Source organism: Strigops habroptila (genome assembly GCF_004027225.2).
Source record: "Strigops habroptila isolate Jane chromosome 13 unlocalized genomic scaffold, bStrHab1.2.pri S16, whole genome shotgun sequence".
In the NCBI taxonomy this organism is placed as follows: domain Eukaryota; kingdom Metazoa; phylum Chordata; class Aves; order Psittaciformes; family Psittacidae; genus Strigops; species Strigops habroptila.
This window is the reverse complement of record NW_022651054.1, coordinates 923,666-943,191: the sequence shown is the minus strand read 5'-3', so window position 1 is coordinate 943,191 and position 19,526 is coordinate 923,666. Positions and strand designations below refer to the sequence as shown.

The 19,526-nt window shown below is 50.2% G+C and overlaps 1 protein-coding gene across 5 annotated transcripts; it reads right to left on the bottom strand.

The window, feature by feature from the left end:
• Nucleotides 1-6,600: 6,600 nt before the first annotated feature.
• On the bottom strand, nucleotides 6,601-19,050 carry MKS1 (MKS transition zone complex subunit 1). 5 transcript variants are annotated; one of them, XM_030472229.1, is made up of 18 exons: nucleotides 18,936-19,050; nucleotides 18,757-18,860; nucleotides 18,615-18,685; nucleotides 18,206-18,361; nucleotides 17,695-17,792; nucleotides 17,357-17,485; nucleotides 16,944-17,048; nucleotides 16,393-16,501; nucleotides 13,858-13,914; nucleotides 12,949-12,991; nucleotides 12,372-12,434; nucleotides 11,516-11,586; nucleotides 10,599-10,668; nucleotides 9,356-9,463; nucleotides 8,692-8,825; nucleotides 7,878-7,960; nucleotides 7,705-7,802; nucleotides 6,601-7,223 (listed from the first exon to the last, which is right to left on the bottom strand). In XM_030472229.1, the coding sequence occupies exons 1-18, from the start codon at nucleotides 19,031-19,033 to the stop codon at nucleotides 7,117-7,119; spliced, it is 1,704 nt and encodes a 567-aa protein (XP_030328089.1). In that variant the 5' UTR covers nucleotides 19,034-19,050; the 3' UTR covers nucleotides 6,601-7,116. The 5 variants fall into 5 exon arrangements, with proteins under 5 accessions (XP_030328089.1, XP_030328088.1, XP_030328087.1 ...); XM_030472228.1 differs by having other exon boundaries at nucleotides 16,944-17,075; nucleotides 18,936-19,032; XM_030472227.1 differs by having other exon boundaries at nucleotides 6,601-7,802.
• Nucleotides 19,051-19,526: the final 476 nt, after the last annotated feature.

The window sequence follows — 19,526 nt, the reverse complement described above, 5'->3', positions numbered from 1 at the left end:
GCGCGTGCGCGGAGCGAGGCCGCCACCGGGACCGGGGCGGGGGCAGCGGCGGACGGAGTGGGGGAGGGGGGTTCCACTGGGGCCACCCTCGGGGCCACCGGTCACATCGAGCCCTGGATGTATCCAGCATCCACGGGGTGGCCAGTGCTGGGGTGCTCCTGGTGCGGGGCTTGGGCCTCGTCCTCCCAATACTCCTGGAACAGGCTCCAGAGCCACCAGTTCAGGGGGTGGCTTTGCACAGGAGCAGCCCTGGGTGTCCTAAACAAGCCAGGTGAGAATCAAACAGAAATGTCATCGTAGAATCAGCCTGGTTTGGGTTGGAAGGGACCTTAAAGCTCATCCAGCTCCAACCCCCTGCCACAGGCAGGGACACCTTCCACCAGAGCAGGTTGCTCCAAGCCCCGTCCAACCCGGCCTTGAACACTGCCAGGGATGCCCCAGCAAAACCCTACTCCTGTTCCCTGCAAAATGTCCAGCCATCCAACTCCAAGTGTCTTGGCAAAGATCTCTTCCCATGCTCCTCCAGGTTCATGCGCTGTGCAGATAATCCCTGGAACCAGAAGCCTATGTCTCAATGAGAAACGGCCTTAGCAAACCCTACTGAGGTTTAAATGTCCCTGTGGGAAAGCTAAGATGCCTGGGGCCCTGACTGATCCTAGAGAATGAAAATGGCAAGAGCTTGTAAGTATGGCAAGAGCTGAGACAACGGGCAGAGCCGCCTCTGACCCCAAGAACTGAGACATGGGCATCTCCAGGGCTCTTGGGAGAGCAGCCCTGCAAAAGCCCTGGAGATGGAGGGACCAAGCGGAGGAGGCTCAGGCCGCTCCTCCTTCATGCTGTAAGCCACAGGGACCACAAAGAAACAAAAGTCAGAGGCACACGTGGCTTGAGCAGCGGCTGTGTCTGCAGCACCTGATGGACTGACGAGCTTTCAGGTGAGTGAGGCAGCTGCCAGCAACTGCAAATGCAGCAGAGCAGCCGGAGGAGTCGCACATGCTCCACTTACACACGAAAGATTACCAAGGTCTTTTGAGCAGAGGTTGCAGGAGGATGCTGGTGGACGCTGCGGCTGGTCTAACATTGACCCTGCTCTTCCTGAGGATGTGCCTCCATCAGGAGAGACTGGACTGCAACTGCTGCTGCGAGAGCTCCAGCATGCACAGCAAGGGGTACAGAATTAAACCTCCCCAGCAATGCAGAGAAAAGCAAGCCCTTGGCCCTGAGCATGGCTGACAGCATGGACACAACTGAAACCTAGAGCTTAGCCAGGCTCCCCGTGACACGGGAGTGGGGCAGCAAGACCTGCAATTTGGCTGCGGCTCAGAAACCACCTGAAGTTGTTAATTCATTCTGCATCCACTGCTGCCACTTCAGGGACACTATTCCCTTTGGAGGCACAGGACAGAGATCCTGGAGCAGCTGTCAGAAGTAATATGTCGAGGAATAGACTGGAAAGCCAAGACTGGAGCCACTGAGTGCAGCAGTGCTGAGGGAGCCAGGGAGCCTTCCTCAGTGCCAAGAACACAGGCTAAGTACTGGGCCACAGGAGAGGCAGGATCTCGGGGGCAAGGCAGGGATGAGCCGGTTAGGATGGGCCCCTGTGCCCCAGCTCCCTGCATGGGAGCCTCAGCGCAGCAGTCACAGCCCATGCTGCCCATGGCCATCAGGAGATGCTGGCAAGGGGAGGAGTGCAGCACGTCTGATCGAGTCACAAGCCACACGTTCCTTCTCCCCGTGCTAAGGGAGCAGAGATGATGCCAACAGCCATAACTCCAAACGCTTGTCTCCATGCCAACGGTCACTAAAAAGTTGCTTTCGAAAAGCCTGGATTGTCTACAGCCTCACCTGCCCGAACAACAGGAAGATGCTTCGCCATCGCTTTTCCCAGGACAGGAGTCCCGTCTCCACCCTGCCCATGTCCAGGAGTCCAGCCAAGCCCCAGAGAAGCAGTGACACCAGCAAGCAAGGAGATTATGTTAGCAGGGAAGGGAACCTGCCCTATGACTTGCAGTGCCTGAGGCAGCGCTCCTGGAAAGGCACCCGACTGCTGTGGGAAAAGGGAAGCGCTGTGCCCGGTGCACAAGGGGCCTCTCCACTGGCTGCAGTGTTGGATGGCCCGCATTGGTAGGACACATCGCATCCAGCCCATCCTGTCCTGCACACCTTGTACTGTTCTCAGAGCGGTTTTGCTCAGCCCTGTTCAAGGTCAGGTTGGACACAGGGGCTTGGAGCAACCTGCTCCAGTGGAAGGTGTCCCTGCCCATGGCAGGGGGTTGGAACTGGGTGAGCTTTAAGGGCCCTTCCAACAGAAACCAGCCTGTGATTCTGTGATTCTATGACATGCACAAAAAGAAGAAAAAGTCAAAATGGGACAGAAGAGGGGAAAGGCTGGAGAAGGAGAGGGGAAAGGCTGGAGAAGGAGAGGTGACCAAGGGGAAGAAGGAGGGAATCCAGGCCTTGCAAGCACAATTGCAGTGGAAAACACGGGACATTGCGGATAAAGTGTTGAGAAGCAAGCTGGGCTCAGTGTTCCCAGCAGCAAGAGAAGTGGCCACTCATTTGGGTCTACAGTTTGTCTGATCTCTCAGACTCCCGATACCACCCCCAGAGCCGTGATAGCATCACAGTGCTCACAAGGAGACCAGCAGAGAGAACAAGATATCACAGCACTGGCAGTGTGGGACGGGAACCCCCCAGAGGAACAATAACCACCTGGCAGGAATCACACACTCCCTCCTCTTCACGCCTCCAGCAGCAGCCCGAGAACAGGCTTTGCTCAGCTCAGGCACAAGCTGCCACTGTCAACTGCTCTGTACAAGAAAATTTGCTATATAAAAAACAAACCAAACCCCATCTGGAAGGGGTGATCTGTAGTCTCCATCTTCATGTAAAGAACAGGTTGAACAAACATCTCTTGGGCTTTAAGTCAAGCTGATGTTGCCTGAAGGAAAGCAGTGGACTAGATCTTGGTATCCAACTTGACCTTTGAGGTTTTCCAAGGGCAGGTGAAGTCACAGGAAGGCCACCGTTCACTCCTGCCCAAAGCACCAGTCCCTCTCCTTGTCAGATCTGGAAAGCTTGAAACAACCTGGAATCACACATCTCCAAGACAAGTTTTTCTTTCACACATTGCAGAAACCCTCCCAACTGTTTTGAAAGTCAGATTTTCTTTAAGAACTTGTGAATAAATTACAGAGAAGTCTGATTCCATCAGTTCTGAATTTTTTTGTGTTACTCTAGAAAACAATCTTGACATGAGAAAGGGAAGCACCTCCAGTCTACACAGCACTAGGGTTCACTTTCAAAACCTGCTCAAACCAAAGCAGCGAGGAAAATTCAATCAAACTAAAGCAATCATTTGAGTGCAGGAAAAGGGGCCCACAGACACCTTATTCTTTGACTGATTCAATGGAGTGTGATTTTGCTTGGGTCAGTTGTACTTTGCCTTGCACTGAAACACTGACATCAGCTTTAGGAACACAGGCTGCACCCTGAAAAGACAATAAGTGTAATAAAAAGGCAGCTGGGGGTGAAAGGCAAAGCAGCCCAGTGCTTCACATCACTGCCAGGAGAGCACCTGCAGGGAGCTCTCCTCTGACACTCCAACCCAGGGGCTAAGATTAAAACACACTGAGACAAGCAGCAGCCACCAGTAGTTGTTTAATAAGGAGCACTGAAAGCGCACAGCGCAGATGAAGCACCCCTCTCCCTGCCCATGTGCTACACAGCAACGAATCTCTGCAGGACACGTGCCTGCTGCAGCTCCCTTCTGCCCCAGGGCAGCCCCATAAGGAGGGGAGTGCTGTGGCGGGGCACTCACGAGCACTGGGATGGGACCAAGCCAAAGGAGTGGTTGAAGTTTGCTGGCAAGGCTCTAGTTTGAAGTTATCATAGCCCAATTCTTCCTCAGCTGAGAGCAAAAACCACTCCTGCGGTCTGACTTCCTCAGTGGAAAGCTGCTCCCCAGTCACCTCAATGACTCGTTTCTCCATTTTCTACTTCTGTTACGTTTACACTGGAATTTCTAATAGCTGCTGATTTACATTGCACAAGCCCTGCCAACTGCCCACAGCCTTTTCATCCACCTAGGCACCATTTCTGCCAACATTCCCCTTTGTTTGCCCAGTTTATTTAATGAGATGCCCAGAAGGCCCCTAGAGACTGTCAGCTGGCTCCTGCCCCCATGCAGACCACACTATGGGTTAAGGCTGCAGGATCCAGCCTCAGACAGGTGCCCATTCAGGCTGGAAGTTCAGCAGGGTCTCAGAAAACCATCCCAGCTCCAATCTGCCCTGAAGGAACAAAGCTCAAGAGAAACCAGCTACGCTGCTGCAGCCAGAGCTGAGGGGCTGCTGGCCATGCACCCCCAAGCCTCACTGGCAGACAGCTCCAGTGCCTGCAAGGGTCTGCGGCACTGCCTCGCCTGCGCCCTCCTGCCCCACTCCACCTTCAGTTCACGGCATCCCCCAGCCTGCCAGGCTCCCATCCTATCAACTAGTGCCCTCCTGTCCCAAGCTCTGGTGCACCCAAAACTGTCTCTTCCTCTCCCTTTTCCCATTGAGTTTCACTGCAAAGGCTCTGCAGAAGGGAAATCGTCAGGGCTCCAAGGGAGGTCACTGGCCTCCGCCTCCGCTGTCCCCATGGGCCATCTCCTACTTCACCTGTGCATACCTGGTGGATGCACAGCCCCTGTTCCAGCTGCCCGGGCTCCTTGGCAAGCTCAGAGCACAAGCCCTGCACCAAAAGCCAGTTTTGACTAAAAGATCAGTGACATTTCCATACATGTATATGTACCTGCTGTTTTAATTCATGAAAGAGCATATGCAAAGAACATTTGCTGAAGGCTTTCTCCAAAACAAAATTTATGAGCACCCTTTTGTTCTGTCAGGCCAAGGAGGCTGCAAGTACAAAGGGGAAAACCTGCTAACAATGCCTTACTTTGGAAGAATTGCTTCTTTGGTTAAATTTTGCTCTCCTGAGTTCCTGTAAGATTTTACACTCTTCAGTGTAAAATTAACTACTTAACTGGCAAAACTCCTACCATTATGTAGCCTTAGTGCACCTCTGTGTGACCTTAACAGTCACTACACTCAATACACCAAATCCTGCCTCATAAAAGCATTGAGCAACAAGCATGTGTCAGAAGAGTCCACTCTGTGATAGCCTCTGCCACTGGCACCATCTCCATCAGCAAGATGTTCTATTACTGTATCGATAAAAAGAATATTCTCTTAACCTTGTAACTCAATCCTGAAAAGGGTCTCTGAGACATGCAATTCAGCTATTATAAGCTGAATTATTATTATAAGCTATATAAGGACAACAGAAACACCCAGAAGGAAATCAAGTATTGCTTAGACAGCCTGCAATAAACACACAGGGCCATGATGTGAATGATGACTAAAAAACAAGAGATAGCAAGTGCTGCATACTCCCTGAGTGCTTCTCCCCCTGGGCATGGAGCGGGTCAAGCTCTGCAAAATGTGACTGTTAAAGACCATCATAAGCACACACCTCAATTCTACTGCTCCAAACTAGACATGTGCCTTCACAGCCACCACATCAAAAGTGGAGACCTGACTCATGCACAAGACACATCATCCAGCTCGAGGCCAAGGACACTGTGCTCTGCTTAACAGGCCATGCTATCTAATCCATGCTGGCAGCCTCTGCCATCAAAATGGAAGGGCAGTAGGCGAGGAGGGAGAGCAAAAATCCTGTTGTACTTGAAATCACCAGACGTCCAAGCTGACAGACACACGTAGAACTTACAACAAAGGTCGTGGAGGAACAAACCCAGTTTGGTTTTCCCAGTGAAGGTTGGAACAAGATCAAAACAGCAAGAAGGGAGCGAGGAAGACAGAAGACAACAGAGCACCAGGGAAGAAAAGAATGTTTTAACAATCACACAGAGCTGCAACCATGAGCCTCACATTCCCTGCAAAGGAGGAACATGCAGAGCACAAGGAGGAAGGCCAATTCCTATTCTATATTCTGCCTGTGAATTCTAACTTCACAGAAACACTCAGACCTGCATGATCTCAGCCTAAGATTTTCTTCTTACCCTTTGTGTTGGGAGCAGAGAAGAACAACACATGGAATGGTGACTTGTGCGTAAATCAACACAGCACTGTCAGTCTGCAGGCAGCCTTGAGACAGGAACAAAAATGAGGACGGGGGAAACCAGAGAGAACAGAAGAAACTGGGTAGAGACTGGGTACACACACGCTTCCCCAGGAAGCAATGCAGCATCCTGCAACCAGAGATGGAACAATGAACCACAGCTCAAATGAACAGCTCCAACAGTTCAAAGTTCAGCTGCTGTGCAAATGTTAGAATCTGCTCTTATCTGCACCCCGTCCAACCCCAGCCACAGTTCTGCTGGGAACCAAGGGGAAAGCATGTTTTCAGCTGGATTTTTGAACAAAAAGAATCCTCCTGATCATCACTGCAGAGTCAGAAATGTGCACATACAAGGAACCAATGTAAGCCTGTTCTCCAGTTCTCCATCTGCCAAACATCATTCCTTTAGTTTGATTTCATATATTACATGTGGCAGAAAGCTCTCTCTCGAGGAATGAATCAATCTTAAGGCACAAGTGGACACATTCATTTTACTATTGACTGATATATAGCTACAAATACTGACAACAATTATCAGAACTTCTCCTGACATTCTCTCCTCATTTCATTAAATCTCAAACAGCATTTGCACCCCGACCTTCAACAGCACCCTCTTCTTTAAGAAGAAAAATAAACATACCACATCATGCAGACTTGATTCTTTTCTAATCATTTACTATTCAATTCCTGAAAAGGTGTTCAAGGCTTCACAGGTCCCATGCCATTATTTTAGTCTGCTCAGTAGAAAAGTGAACAATTGGCTGTATTGTTAGGGCCTGGGAACAAAATGCCTTGATAAAATGGAGCTCATTCCACAGCTACCTGTGGAAATGCATAGATTCAGGATGTGCTACAGACTCCTACCCTCATCCAGGGAAAACGACAAAGGAAGGGCTTCAAAAGCTTCCCAGCACCAGCACTGTGACTCCTGCTGAACAATGGGAGCTTGTGTTGGAGAGATGTTAAATGCTCGCAGGCAGCAGAGGTGGTTGATCAAGGTTCCTGCGACTGGTGCACAGCGGAGGCAGAGGCGCTGATGAGGTCCTGAGGAAGGCTCTCGCGTGCTTCCTGCATCCGGCGTCGTGCTCTCTGGAAAGCCTCTATAACACAGCAGGTGACAGCAAGCCAGAATGCATCAGACAGCCCCAGGGAAGGGGCAGGATGACCATCTATGAACATCATCTCTCCCGGCCCTGGAGTCTCACTTCCTATTTCTAGGTGCCACCAAAAAGCACCTGGCCCTTGCAGCTCTCTTCATTTATTTCTAGCACTGTCTTTGCTCTGTGCATAATGGAATCGGAGGCAGAGCCTGTGCATCCACACCACAAGCTACGCTCAGTGCCCAGCAAGACTGGGCCCAGCCTAGGCTTTGTCCTCACGGAGTGGTTATCCCTCATGCCTCCTGAAGCTTCCAGCTCAGATCAAAACATTTAATCTCTGTTATGGACTCAGAGAGCTCATGATTCAGGGACCAACTATCCTCACAGCAACAGATTCTCCTGAAATATCCTGCCCTCTCTGTAAAAATGGGGTAAATGTGAGCCAAAGGCTCGCCAGGGAGAATGACACTGAAAGCCCTACCCAAAACACTGTAGACAGAGCCCTGCTGGCTGAAGCCTCCAAGCCGGTCCAGGACACTCTGCATGCGCTGCCTCATGGCACTGGTTTCCAGAAAGGCTCTGCACGGAGGGACAGGAGGTCAGGGCTGCCAAAACACAGCACACGAGGTGGAGCTCGTACCCCGCTGCACTTACTTAGACTGCTGCAGGCAGTAAAGCCGGAATGTGACGCTCCCTGTTGTCTCCGTGCGAAAACCAAAGCGGCTCAGACGCTCACCCTGCAAAGGCAGCACAAGCTAAGAGAAACCACAGCCTGCAACCTGCTGCAGCAGGCAGAGCCCAGTGCAAAGGAGCACTGCCCACCAGCAGCATGCACTCCTGTGGGGACAGCCTCTCCCTTCCCTGCTGCACACAGAACGGGAGGTCAGAAAGAAGGGCTGTGCTGGATGCAGGTCCCAAACACAAGCAAGCTGATAGTGTAGTGGAGGAAGGTTTCAACAACTGCATCAGGGTTTGTTCCCACACAAAGCTGCAAAGGCCAACTTGCTCATTACACCAGCAAGCAGCTCTGCATCTTTCTTAAGAACATGAACTCTCTGCCTGTCTAACACCCATCAATGTCTTGCTTCAGGAAACTCTTCCAGGCACAGTACAGCCCAGATTCCTTACCAAAACACAGGAGGAAGTCTATAGCTGGTAACAAATGCTGACCTGACAGACACTTTTCAGACAGGGCCAGCATAGGCAGGGTAAGTTTGTCGATGTTCACCCACTTCTCTAAGCTGCACACACTTGAGAAGGCAGAAGGCTCTGCCTCAGCGTTTGCCCATTCCTCTGTTCATGGCCACAAGCCTCACAGAGGAGACACTTCTTTACTCAGAGGGACTGGGCCAGCGCCTCATCCTTGTTCAAACCCAATCTAGGCTGTCTGAACAGCCACAGACATCTGAAGCTGAGAGCATAACCTACCATCTCCGAGCAAGAGCAATGCCCTGGCAACTGAGCCCACCTTGAAGGTTGATGGTGTCCTGACGTAGGTTATGTCCTCCAGCTCAGGAGATCCACCGATGAAAAATCTCCTCAGCTCAGCAACTGTTCCCAGCTCCACAGGGCGCCAGGTAGGGATGGTGAGGTTATGGAGACCTAGCCCAGGACAACAGGACAGCCTTAGCAGCTATGACCAACAACCTATGCCCAGTCACTAAGGGCAGCGTGGTAGATGGATACCTGCTGACTCAAACCACAGTAGGCTGAAAATGGAAACACTGCACAGTATCTCTAGAACATTTTCCCAATGAGTCAGTCCCATCAGTCACACAGTCAGCGTGGAAAGAACCGCCTGCCCATGAAGAGCATCTCCTTACTACACATGAGTGTCAGAACGATTGCAAACCTCAGACTCCATGTGGGACAGAGAGGGCTACTGCTGTGGTAAAGATGGATACACAGCATCACCCAGGAGCTTTATCACAAAAGATTTGGTGACAGAACCACCAAAGTAGCAAAACCAGCAACACTTGATGTGTCTCCACAAGGCAGAATGGTGTAGGATGCAACAAATCCTTCTTTGCTGCCCCACAGACAGCTAACTATGCCCTGCAAAGCCTCCTCAGGACCAGCTGAATCCATCCCCAAGAGAACCACTCAACTCATTCTGCTCAAGTATGTTTTACCTGGAGATGCTGGCAGCACCAAAGAACCATACCCTTCAACACGGTATCTCTGCCAGAAATCCAGGGACAGCACCTCAAAGTAGAGAACAGGCCACTGAGGGAGACTATCTGCAAGAAAGGGGAGCAGATCATAGCTTGTGAGAGGAAACTATCACAGAGGAAAAAAGTCAAAACACTAAATGCCCAACTCCACTAATAGGACATCCTTTCTGTATTTCTTCTACAATCACTAACTGATTGTAGACATATTGGTCATTATTTTCCCCCAGAAAAGCTGAACCCTCACGTTTGAGGATGTCCTGAGTTTGGCGGTTAAACCACAACAGAGGATGAAAACAGAATTACTGATAAGATCTTAAAAATTTGGGAAAATTCTTTGCTCTGACAGCAAATCCAAACTGGTTCCTCAGTTATCTTTGAGCAGACAAGACAAAATTTGTCAGTGATCTGACACCAAACAGGGAAAACTTTTTATCTCTAACCTCTCCCACCGTTACTGGCAGATTACTATCTTGGGTTCTCCTATGGGTCTCCAAGCATTTCTTTTTTCCACAGTGAAACAACTCATAGAATAACTAGGCTGAAAATTCATTAGTGCTGGTTGAACACTCAAATCCAACACGTGCACTGGATTCAAGGCGTGCCGCAAAGCTGTCCCTAGCAATTGCAATCCAAAGAGCAACCAGGGTTGGTGAGGAAGCAGCAGCAGCACAGTGAAGGAGCAGGAACAGGCAGCAAAGCCCAGCTTAAAACAGAGCTGGAAGTTTCAGAGTGACATAAACTATACAAAGATTACACAGGTCACTGAGTGTGTCTACAAATATAAGGCTTAGCACAAAGCTTCAGTTGTGCACAAAAAAGCTGCCTGTTTTTTCTGCTGTGGCATCCCAGGGCTCTGTGCAGTACATGGGGCATGGCAACACTGCCCAGCATGCCAGGTATCCCGAGACAGACAAGGGATCCAAGTTGTTTTGCAACTGAATATAGCTGACTACAGCCTGGAAGCAGAGCAACATCAATGCATGTGTACAAATGCTAATGCACTGCTGGGCAGGGCAAATACCGTATGCGTCCAGAGGCTATGTCGTGACAAAAGTGAACATTTGCTGAAACATCAAGAGTTCCCTTTGCTTAAATCCATCCTTTCATCTTGGTGAGGGGCCAGCAAAGTGCCAGACAGCACGATGTCTACACTGCATCAAAAGATTTCAGTTTTACATGTCAGAGCAATGAGGAAACACACCTTGTGATTCAACTCCTTGGGTGAAAAACATCTCCAAAGTGAAGAGGTAGCTGAAGTATGCCACGTTCTCCTAGAGAAGGAACAAAACAGAGATCAAATGCCTGGACAAGAGAATTCATCACCAGCATTGCAGGGGGGACAGACAGAAGGGAGAAAGGAACTAATGGTGTAAAACAGGTAATGATGTCCAAACAGTATCAGTCGCATCACACTAACAAACACCTGACTGCACAGTGCACCTCTTGAGTACACTCCTGAGTGCCACGTCGATGGAACAGGCTGTTAAAAACAATGAAAAAGGGGAAAGAGTAGTGCCCACAAATGACAATTCAGGCAACTGTGAAAGTACTACACTGCCACAACCTTTACAGGAGCCAAGCAAAATACCTCAAACACGGGTAATGACCGAAATGCTGTATGGTAATTATTTTTGCAATATGCAAACTAGCTCACATAAAAGCCATTTAAAAGTTGATAAAATTCAAATTTTCTAAGAGAAGAGCTGGAGACAGCAATGGAGCCAACTTCCCACACAGCAGGAGGGGTTCATTTTGAGAAACCAGTTTACACTTCATGCACTTCTGCCCCAGGCCAGCCAGAACAATGCTTTGTTAACTGAACATCTGAGAACACAAAGATCAAAGCTCCAAAGGCAATCGATCAGCCAGAAAGAAGGAAAAAGTGAGGTTCCAGAAACTGCTCTGAAGCAGTTTCATTTGATCTAGTTTTATTTGGAACCAGTGGCACCATGAAAAATGGCAAATATAACTAGAATGAGGAGAATCCCAAACATGCTCTGCCCTTGAAAGGAGGTCCCAAGTCAAGACCTTTGCTAAATATATCTGTAACTTGTTACACATGTTCCACTTCAAAGAACGCGTGTTCAAACTGCTCTGCAGGTCTGAAAGTGTCCTTACCCAGCCCAATGCCTTGGTGGCACAGGTCTGCGTCACTCCTGATAGCTGCTGGAACGCTGGGCTCGACCACTCTGGGAGAAGAGGAGAACATGAGCACAGCAGTGAATGCGCTGGGTGACAGGGAGGACTCACAAACCAGAGCAGCTCAAAGGAGAATGTCAGTCTCAGATGACTGGGATAACAGGTAACATCACCCACACTGAACATCCCCTAGATGTGTCCCACCCTGTCCTGTTGCAGGCAATGGCTGTTCCCCACAACCTCCTGAACAGTTGATGAAAAGCACCAACCCTTTCTTAAGAAAAAAGTACAACCTCCTCTAAATGCACTGAGTAGCAAAAGTAGCACCTCTTCAGACAAACATCGGGGTGTAACCAGAGAGGGAAACCAAAGCCATAGCTTCAGGGGAATTAAACAGGCAGCAGGATGTGCATGTTAGTGCTGGAGTCAAAATTTAGTGTGTTAGTGTCAGCACAAAACATGGAACGTGATGGCAAGCACTGAAATCAGGCAAGGTCACTGCTGAGGTGGAAAAGACAGTAAGACTGTTCTCCGCAGGATAAGGAATGAGCTTTGGGCAGGCTGCTGGACACCATCACCACTGGCTGAGAAGCCAATGGACCTCTATGTCCCAGCCTAATTTGGAAGAGACGAGAGAGGAAGATGCTGCTTTCTCCCAGACATTAATTTAGTCCAAAGAATTAAGTTATGCAATTTTAGCTCTGAAGACCTCTGACTAGATCCCAGCCCAAATATTCACTTTTATTGACTTTTAGCAGACCTGATCTGATGGACCAGCTGAAGCACATTTCATTCCTTAAACTGCTGTGATATGGCTGGAAATGTGAACACTTACGGTTTGGCAGCTCCACAAAGAAATGAACATAGAGGTTGTCATACTCATAGCCTTGAGCTGAAACTGAGAAGAGAGAATGAACGTCAGCTGCTCACTTCCACACAAACTCCTCCAGTACTCACTGTAGACTTTTGGGAGAGCCAGCACCAATAACCTCAGGTTTCTTCAGTTACTGCTGGAAGCTGGGAAAAGCCAGGGCCTTCAAAGTAACAAAATATGACCCTCAGAGAAGACTCTCTAGACTAGTCCTGTCCTCATATCATTAATCAGATTAGGGAGGTCACACATTTCATTGCTTTCTTTGCTATAACCTCTATTGACTTCCCAATCTGCTCTCTTTTCCAGATCTGTTTGTCTTCCTAGAACAGCTGCAGTATCTGTAACCTCCAATCTGTAAATGCCACTCAAGGGCTTAGTCTGCAAAAACAGGAGAGGAGGAGAAGTAAAGGATTCTAGGGCTAGAATCACCTTCTCTGGACGAGCCTGTGATCCAAGAATCCTTGGACCCTTCATAGCCTCAGCCATCCCAGCAGACCCAGATCTGCCCCTATAGTTATCATTTAGAATAAAGACTCACCTATTTCTCCATTCACAAACAGCCGCAGTGTACCAGGAAGAGTCTGTAAGAATGAGCAGATAAACAAGGTCAAATGCTCAGTGACCACTGGTGGAACCTCAAACAATCCCCTCCCAGCAGGTCCTCAATAGATATTTCACAGATGTTTGTACATGAATGATTCAGACTGCTGGCCAGGTAGGAGTCACGGCTTCTCATATCACTTTCCAGAAGTGAACAGTGCCTCTGGAGAGAGGCTCTCCAGAGAGACCAAATTCCTTGGCTGCAGGAGTTTACTGTTCTGTAAATCAGTCTCTTACAGACTTCAAAATGGATATAAAATGTAGCAAGAAGCCACTTGCAGAAATCATAGTCCTGTTTCTCCTGAGGTGTTCCTGCGCTTGCCCCAAGTGGGGGAAGCAGGAGAAAGCACAGGACAAGCTGAGACACTCTCAAGTACAAGAAAGTAGAACTCTCACATTTTGGCAAACAAGATTTGAGCAAAAAAAGACTGTAGTCTGGGTAATTCAGTGAGAGGGGAAACTGCAAGAGTTTGGAGGTGGGAAGGGCTGTTTACCTGAACAAAGTGGCATGTGGACATGTTTGACATTCAAGAAGCTAACAGCAATCACTACCCCAAAAGATATAAACCTTCCTTTCTTCTTAAGTGTTATAGTCAAAGGCCTTCAGACAAAGCATGTGGTCTCACAGAGACGGCAGTGCTCAGCACGTGCTGCTGCTGGCCCGACAGACACAGGAGGGACCTCTGCTGGGCTCACATCCATTGTAACCCATCCCTTTTGACCTTTACTACAAGATAAAGGCTGCCAACACCCTAGAATGAAACAGTCTTTGGAGGCTGTGGTACAAACAGCAGCCACGCTAACCAGGTCAAGAGCCTCCAAGGGCAGCAGGGCTCCAGGTACTCACCATTTCAAACTCTGAGCCTACAAGGCCACTGAGGTATTCCTTGTACCGCCCGTACAGCTGCAACCACAGAACAAATGGGTTAGAAAAAGTGTCTTTCTCATTATATTTTCACTTACTGCAAAATTGTAATGTATGTAACTTAACCCCAATCTAAGTTGCCAACAGGCTTAGCACACAGGGTGTTTTAATTGTTATAGCAGATATAGAGCATATCAGAATCTAAGAGAACAAAGACGTATAACTGCTAACACTGCAGGGAACTTCAGCTTCAGAGATGACCTCACCGAAGGCCAGTCTAAGGGAAAAAGCAGCTTTGAAGAATCAGATCTTAAATGATACGTTAAAAACACAGGCATAAACTACTCCAATGAAATCAACAGATGGGAGCTCAGTGTGGTGATATCATTACTTCCTTATCGACCACAAAAACAATAACGAAATGTACTAATAAAAAAGTAAAACATTAAGTACATTAAGAGAGGATCGGGTTCAAGATCATCTTAAGAACCTGAATGTGCACAAGCCCATGGGACCTGATGAAATCCATCCGCGGGTCCAGAAGGAGCTGGTGAATGAAGTTGCTAAACCACTGTCCATCACATTTGAAAAATCCTGGCAGTCAGGTGAAGTTCCTGATGACTGGAAGAAGGGTAATATAACCCCCATTTTCAAGAAGGGGAAAATGGAAGACCTGAGGAACTGCAGACCAGTCAGCCTCACCTCTGTGCCTGGCAGGATCATGGAGCAGATTCTCCTGGAAAGCATGCTAAGGCACATAAAAAACAACGAGGTGGTTGGTGACAGCCAACATGGCTTCACTAAGGGGAAACCCTGCCTGACCAATTTGGTGGCCTTCTATGATGGAGCCACGGAACTGATGGACAGGGGCAGAGCAGTTGACGTCATCTACCTGGACTTGTGCAAAGCGTTCGACACTGTCCCGCATGACATCCTTGTCTCTAAATTGGAGAGACATCAATTTGATAGATGGACCACTCGGAGGATAAAGAACTGGCTCGATGGGCACATGCCAAGAGTTGTGGTAAACGGCTCAATGTCTACTTGGAGACCAGTAACGAGTGGTGTCCCTCAGGGATCGGTGTTGGGACCGGTCCTGTTCAACATCTTTGTCGGCGACATGGACAGTGGGATTGAGTGCGCCCTCAGCAAGTTTGCCGACGACACCAAGCTGTGTGGTTCGGTTGATAGGCTGGAGGGAAGGGATGCCATCCAGAGGGACCTTGACACGCTTGTGAGGTGGGCCGATGCCAACCTTATGAAGTTTAACCAAGCCAAGTGTAAGGTCCTACACCTGGGTCAATCCCAAGCACAGCCACAGGTTGGGTGGAGAAGAGATTCAGAGCAGCCCTGCAGAAAAGGACTTGGGGGTGTTGGTTGATGAGAAACTTAACATGAGCCGGCTTCAGTGTGCGCTTGCAGCCCAGAAAGCCAACCGTATCCTGGGCTGCATCAAAAGAAGCGTGACCAGGAGGTCGAAGGAGGTGATCCTGCCCCTCTACTCTGCTCTTGTGAGACCTCACTTGGAGTACTGCATACAGTTCTGGTGTCCTCAACATAAAAAGGACATGGAGCTGTTGGAGCGAGTCCAGAGGAGGGCCACGAGGATGATCAGGGGCTGGAGCACCTCCCGTATGAAGACAGGCTGAGAAAGTTGAGGCTGTTCAGCCTGGAGAAGAGAAGCTGCGTGGAGACCTCGGAACAGCTTCCAGTATCTGAAGGGGGCTACAAGGATGCTGGAGAAGGACTCTTCACTAGGGACTGTAGAGATAGGACAAGGGGTAATGGGTTCAAACTTAAACAGAGGAAGTTCAGGTTAGGTATAAGGAGGAAGTTCTTTACTGTGAGGGTGCTGAGGCGATGGCACAGGGTGCCCAAAGAAGCTGTGAATGCTCCATCCCTGGTAGTGTTCAAGGCCAGGTTGGACAGAGCCTTGGGCAACACGGTTTAGTGCGAGGTGTCCCTGCCCATGGCAGGGGGGTTGGAACTAGACGGTCTTAAGGTCCTTTCCAACCCAAACCATTCTATGATTCTATGATTCTAAGTACCTTTATAAACTGCCACAGCCAAAAGGGCAATTCAGAAAGATCAGGACATAAAATGAGATCCAAATATCCTGGCACATTCCGGATAACAAGAAATCATTCAGTAAGTATATAGGCAGCAAGAAGGAGACCGAGGAAAGGGTCTGCCAACTGCTCAAAAGGGAAGGAAAACCATTCACAGGTGATAGTATAAAGGTACTAAGGAATTTAGGTGGTTTCTTGCATCACTTCTCACTACATCACTGCAGTCAGAGGGCAACACAACTAACACCAGGCAAGGCCTCTACATACAGTAAGGAATGAAGCAGTCGGAGTATTTGCTGGAGTTTTCAATTGCTGGGCCTCTCTGCGAGTGATATTCGTTTTGTCAAGTTTAGGTGTCTACAGCACAATTACATCTCCATAAGAGTCTGAGCTCCCTCTGTCAAATCAGCAGGACTAGTCAGTATGATCAGTGGAGGCTGGTCCTTACATCTCTGAACACACGCTGCTCACGTTCCTCCTCCTCTGGTTTCATTTGGACAGATGCGTTCTCAATGGTGTATTTCCACACCTCTCGCTTCTCTCCATCCACCTCAATCCTGCAGAGCCCCAAAACACATGGGCAAAATTCCCCCACTACACAGAGAATAGGCAGCAACAACACCAACTGTGCCAGCAGTCCTCCCTCCACCACGCCCGTGCAGCAGCACAAAGGCACTAATGTCCCTCTCCTCACTCCCAAGTGCCTGCTAGCATCAATGACTCAAAAAGGGAGACTTGCTTGTGTCCAGTATATGCATAAACTGCATCCCTAGGGACTGGCACCAAAGCCCCACACATCCCCCACATGCAGTGACACCAAGCACAAGCACAGAATAATCTTGTCTTAGAACAAGTTAATAACAAAGTTATATAACATGGAATAAAGTTAAAAAACACCCCTCAATTTAAGTGCTGATCCACTGCCTGAAGCAGGATCAGGAACCAGCCATTCCAGCCCTCTGTATCAGTCCATGGAGGTACCAGCCCTGCCCCACTCACTGGTAGGCTCCTTTGGTGTCAGTAAAGTCCGGCTTCACTGTGATCACCCCATTGTCGTCCACCTTGATTGTGCAAAGAACATGTTCATACTCCCTGCGACCAAGCCTGATGGAAGACATCAGGAAACACGATCTAAATAGAGACCATGCACACTCTGTTGCTCTGGAACAGCAGAGCTGGTAAAGGCCCATGGGGGTACAGAAGAGAACAAACACAAACATACATTAGCTTTAGAAGCCTTTTGAAGGTAACTCAGTTACCTCCCAATCGAGGCAAGAGGCAGAAATAGCAGCCAGAGTTACTGAACTCTTGGAATTCTCTCCCCTTAACTAATACAAGAAACAAGGATTTGAGTAAGGAGGGAAGACAAGTTTTCTTCTGGGAAATCAAGGTCACTTCAGGATTTTACTTACTTCCCATAAGGTCCCAAGTCCCCCATGATGTACATGGTCTGGACAGGAGTGTTAATCACATGGTTGTTCTTTATAAATTCTTCTGAGGGTTCCCAGGTGATGATTTTCGACTTCAGAGAACTTGCTTCTCTGTCAACAACAGAACAGCACCGGTCACAGCTCACCTCAGCAGCCCGGCACAGGCAGCACCACTCGCCCATAACAAGGAGTGAAACTGCTGGATTCCAAGTGTGACACAGCTCAAGCCACCAACTTTCACAGACCAGGCTGCTCCATGGCTGGGGCGCCAGCCCCAGGAAACCTGCGTTAGCAAGCTCTGAGCCCCTGTTTGCACTCACGTTGGCCTACAGTCTTGTCTTCTCCTCCTCACATTGGCCATCCTCTCTGCCAGATATGATGGCACCTCATGATCTGAGTCAGTTACCTTCTGGCAGTGCTGGAGGAGAGAAACAGATGGGCACTAGCTTAATTGTAACAGGACATCCTTCCCAAACACAGCTCCACTCCTGGTGGAGAGAAGAGCGCACCCACATGCCGAGACAAACTGCTAAAAGACTGTAGATTTTATTTGCTGTTCCTGTAGTAAACTACAGCTAAACTCCACCCAGCAAGTCACCTACAGAGCAATGTTACGAAGCCAGGTCCCTCCAAGCTGAGGGACCATCGTTCTGCAACAGGAAGATCTCATCCCAGGGCTGGGGCACCATGTGAAGCTGCTCTGCAGAAGCAGTATGCTCTCATACAGGCTTGCTGCTGCACGGCCAAGACCTGACAAATGTTCCCTCTGTGGCAGGTCCAGTGATTCTGACAGACACTGCTGTATAAACGATGTGTAACTACGAGTGGTACCTCCTCCAGGTTGGTGAATCGGTCGTGGTCCGTGTAGGTGAAGATGCGACAGTTCTTCCGGCCTCCAGCCTTCTCCAGTTTGAGGATCTCCTCCCGGTACTGCCGGTCCAGGGGTGTCTGGCAGGCCGACTCATTCTGGTACAGATCCACCTCAAACTGAGCGCACAGCAGGTTAAGCACCACAGCTGCCCTTCCCCAGCACAGCAGAGCCGCAAACACTTGCCAGCTGAGATTCCCAAATCCATCACAGAGAGAGACAACATCCTTTGGGAATCCCAGCACACAACCCGAGAAGCGGCTCCGGCACTGCCCGAGTGCCCGCCTGGGGCGCTGGGGCATCGCGGCTCCCCCCGCAGCGGGACCCCGCCGGGGGCACGGCAGGAGCACCCCCCCTCAGCCGCACGCCCACCTGGCTGAAGAGCTTCTCCTGCCACCCCACCTCGGCCTCCTCCTCCTCCTCCTCCGGGGGCCGCCGCGCACCTGCGGGACAGGGCTCGGTCACCGCCCGCCGCTCCCGCTCCCGCCCCGTCCCCTGTTCGGGCCGCACGTACCGGTCCCGGCGCGGTCGGACAGGCCCGGGAGCGCGGGGCCTGTGAGCAGCGGCGGCGCCTGCGGCAGGAGCGGCCCGGACGAGGTGCCCCGCTGGAGGCGGACCCTGCGGGGAAGGAGGGAGCGTGACGGGGGCCGATGCGGGCCGGAGGCGGGCGTGGGGCCGGGACCGGCCGCTCACCGGAGGCGCAGGTTGCGCACGGGGTCGCGGGACCGGTACACGGCCCCGCCGGCGCCGCTCGACACCGCCGCCATGGCCTGGGGCCGCCGCCTCGCCATGGAGACGGCGCGGCGCGCACAGCGCCTCCCTGCGGCCCGGAGGAATGGCCTCCCCGCGGCTCCGCCGGGAGCGTTTCGGTCCGTTCCCATTGGAACGCTGCAGGAGGCTCGCTGAGGCGGAGCCGCGTTGGCCCGGCGCGCAGCAGCCTGCAGTACAGACCCGGAGGGGTCAGATCTTCTCCAGCCCGTTCGCTGCGGTGGACACTCCTTGGTCCGCGTTCCCAGGTCCATCAGCTGCCACCGACACTGGAGATTCCAAAGTCAGGAAAAGCCATTTCTTACAGAAAAGCAGGAAGCTGATAGAGCTGTACAAACGTCACAGAGAAATATCGTTATTTATATCCCCTGGGCAAATACAACATCATAACATCACTGTTCAGCTCTTTTAAATCTAGTATCAGTAAGCGATAATGGGACTTACACTACTATACAAATGTGGCACATCTCTGGCATCTGAGACAGAAAGAAAAGGTATAATTATGTGGTAGATTCT